We start from the raw sequence: 3,299 nt of genomic DNA on the forward strand, positions 1-3,299 counted from the left end.
TCGAGAGCCCGAATCGCAACTGCTAAACCAATCGCTCCCCAACAAATAGTGTCCAGTTCACTCGACTTAAAGAAGTGAAGAATAGAGAGACCTCGGCATAGGTCTAATGGTAACAACGTTATCAAGTTTATGAGCTCCAACTAACATAAAGGTGGTTAATTGAAAATTAATTAACTTAATATGCATAATATTCATCATCATCATCTAGTATTCGTATTCGATTCGAAGGCTGGCTGTCATATATCGCCACTGCTCGCGAGCCTTTGCCATTCTTTTTATTTTTCCGTATTTTCTCATGTTTAGCAATTCTTCGATGTTATCAAACCACTTGTTCCTTGGTCTTTTTCTCATGCTTCACTATCTATTTTCCCTTCTAGAATATTACGTCATATTAACGTTCCACTCCATACTCGTTTATATGTCCAGAAAACCTAATTTTCAGTTGTGCGATCTGTTTCATGGAACTTGGTTTAGCATCTGCTCTTCTTAGTACTTCTTCATTTCTCGTAAAACTTGCCCATCTTATTTTTCGTATTATTCTGAAACACCACATTTTCGAAAGTATTTATTCTCTTCATGCCATATTTGCTATGCTAAATGAATTATTTCGTCATTAAAATTCATTATCATTCATTTAGTGTTTACCTGTCTTCTTATTTTCTTGCCTTGTTGAGAGCTAGAGTGCATCGGTGCAAAGTTATATCTGTATTCGTGTTGAAACTAAATTTCAATTCTGAATAAACACACGGTTGATATAATCAAAGCAACTATTTTTATTAATTAAATTTTATTTCATTTTCAGCATATACAACCCCATCGTATGGAGCAACAGGTACCGGTATGAACTGAATCTTAATTTCAACCATACATTGAATAGAAAATACTGTCGTGATAGTCTTAAAATACAGAATTTTGATAAAAACTCAATTAAAGCGTTGAGTTGATCATTTGAAAAGATTAGCTAAGTTAAAAGCTTTAATATTTCACACAAACACAATCTAGTTTTAAACAGATTACAGACTTAGCATGCTACAAAGTATCATTAATTCTTTAGCTGACAATTACCGTAAAATATACAAACATTGTGGAACTTATTTTGTTTATATGATATAATTGAAAACCAACTTTTAAATGTAAATAAATGTTTTTGCCAGGTTTAAGCATGTTAAATCAAACCAAAAACTTGGGTTCGTCTCACTAGCAGGGTGCATTATCATGAATCATGGCACTACGTTGGCCAAACCATGAACTCACTTAGATTCCGTATCAACCAACACAAACATGATATTAGGAAAACGCCCAAGACAAAACAGTAGCCCAACATTTTCATTTGGCCCACTGTCTTCCTATTAACAATCTGCGTTTTGCCATTATCGACTTTAAAACTTCAATCATCAAATCCATCGACCTTTCAGAACTTTCCTGGATTTTCACACTCAAATTTCACACCCACATGGCCTTGAAGATCTTGATTTTTTTTAGTAGACTTCACATTCACCTCTGAAATGAATATTCTTGTCTTTACTTTCACACCACTGTAATCTCTCAATTTGTTAATTATTTGTACATACTGTAGTTCAAAGGACAGAGTATATGCACACTATGTTCACTTAAAGTAATATTGGATGGCTCTCAAAGTTATGTTGTTTAGATATATATTGATTTTTTTTATATAGATATTCCCTTATACAAGACAACTGATGACCTCCTCTGTCCTAATGCATCGCAGATTATTACATCTCCTGGTTACCCAAATGGATATAAAAATAACATGGAGTACAGGTGGACGTTCCGTACCCGATATCCGGGAAGTTTGCTCTCGATTAAATTCAACCATTTTGACATAGAAAAAAACTACGACTATGTGCTCATCTTCAGCGACGGTGAGCAGATTGCCAGCTACACTGGTTCCCAGATCCCTTCAACATTGTCAGCAAAGGCACCGTTGACGGTTGTCTTTCAAAGTGATTACTTCGTAACCGCTAGTGGATTTGAAGCTGAAATATCAGGATTAAGTAGTACGTTTAAAATAAATTATCATAATAGAATTGGGTAATGGTCAAAACGGTCTATCTACCATAATCATAATATTTATTAACTATTTATATATTAATTTTCAAGATTGCTGCAGCATATGTTTTATTTGATTTAATTAGGCCTACCCATGCACATTGTAGGCAGGACTGCATCCGGAGTTGTCTTTGGGAGGGGCGGGGTGCAGGGATGTGTAAAGGTTGATCATCTGGAGTCAGGGGCAGACCCAGTTTCCATTAGTCATTGCTATGGCAACTTTAATAATAATAATAATAATAATAATAATAATAATAATAATAATAATAATAACTACGGATTTATAGAGCCATAATATATGAAGCCTCATATGCTTGTCCTTGTTTTGAGCTTTAATGCTTAGTATCAGTGGTGGATCCGGGAATTTACTGACGGTGGGGGGGGGGGCAGGTACGCCAATAGGTATTCCACACCCTTTTCAGCCCCACCATGGTTGGGACTGAGGTGAGCAAATTTTAAGAATAAGACCCTCTAGACGCTCGAAAATGACACTCTCAGAGTAAAGATATGCTTTTTCAAAGCAGTGTTCTCCTCGACAAAAAAATATTGACTTACTCTCGACGGGAGCTATGCTCCCTCTGCCCTTGCACGGGCATCGCAAAGGTCTAATTAAGGACCTATGCCTAGTCTATTCTATACTGGGAGTATTATCAAATTATGATTTTGGTACCTCTAGATGCCCGGAAATGGCACTCATTCAGACTTAAAACTTGAATATTTTATCTCCATTTTTAAACTTAATATTTACAAATGCAGGGGGTCCTGGCCGGCTGGGCAACAACCACACTGGATTTAACTTGAAAATTTATTTTAAACCGTTGCTGATTTTATGATGTTTAAACCTTTTTTTTGTCCTTGTCCTTTTGTTTTCGTTACCTTGCCTTGCCTCCTGCTTTGCAGGGTAAGCTTGTAACCTAGGTTTTGTCTGAATGTTATATCCTTTTTAATAAAGTGGTTCAAATAAAATAAAAAATATGCTGTCCTACAGTCGATGTCCGTGACACACTGTTTTGTATCAGCAAAGCCCTTTTGGATTAGGGTGCTATAGAGCGAGGACCATACTGGACAATATGAGTAGGGGCACCGAAGGGGCCCTTAAGGATCAGTGACCATTGAAGCAAATTTTACGAATAGTCCCCTCTAGATGCTCGGAAATGGCACTCTCAGACAGGGACGTATCCAGGGGGAGCCGTGGGAGCCGCGGCTCCCCCCCCCCACCCTTTGTACAC

At 37.1% G+C, this 3,299-nt stretch overlaps 1 protein-coding gene across 1 annotated transcript in view; it reads left to right on the forward strand.

Moving 5' to 3' along the window:
* Positions 1 to 791: 791 nt before the first annotated feature.
* LOC117103786 (deleted in malignant brain tumors 1 protein-like) overlaps positions 792 to 3,299 on the forward strand; it is a 25,635-nt gene continuing 23,127 nt past the window's right edge. Inside the window, exons 1-2 of the mRNA XM_033244407.1 lie at positions 792 to 832; positions 1,677 to 2,018. Coding sequence (XP_033100298.1) covers positions 1,772 to 2,018 — 247 coding nt within the window. The 5' untranslated portion in view covers positions 792 to 832; positions 1,677 to 1,771. The remainder of the gene's footprint in view (positions 833 to 1,676; positions 2,019 to 3,299) is intronic.

This window comes from Anneissia japonica, unplaced genomic scaffold (assembly GCF_011630105.1).
Source record: "Anneissia japonica isolate Jap-2015-1 unplaced genomic scaffold, ASM1163010v1 scaffold287718_len389476_cov179, whole genome shotgun sequence".
Lineage (NCBI taxonomy): Eukaryota > Metazoa > Echinodermata > Crinoidea > Comatulida > Comatulidae > Anneissia > Anneissia japonica.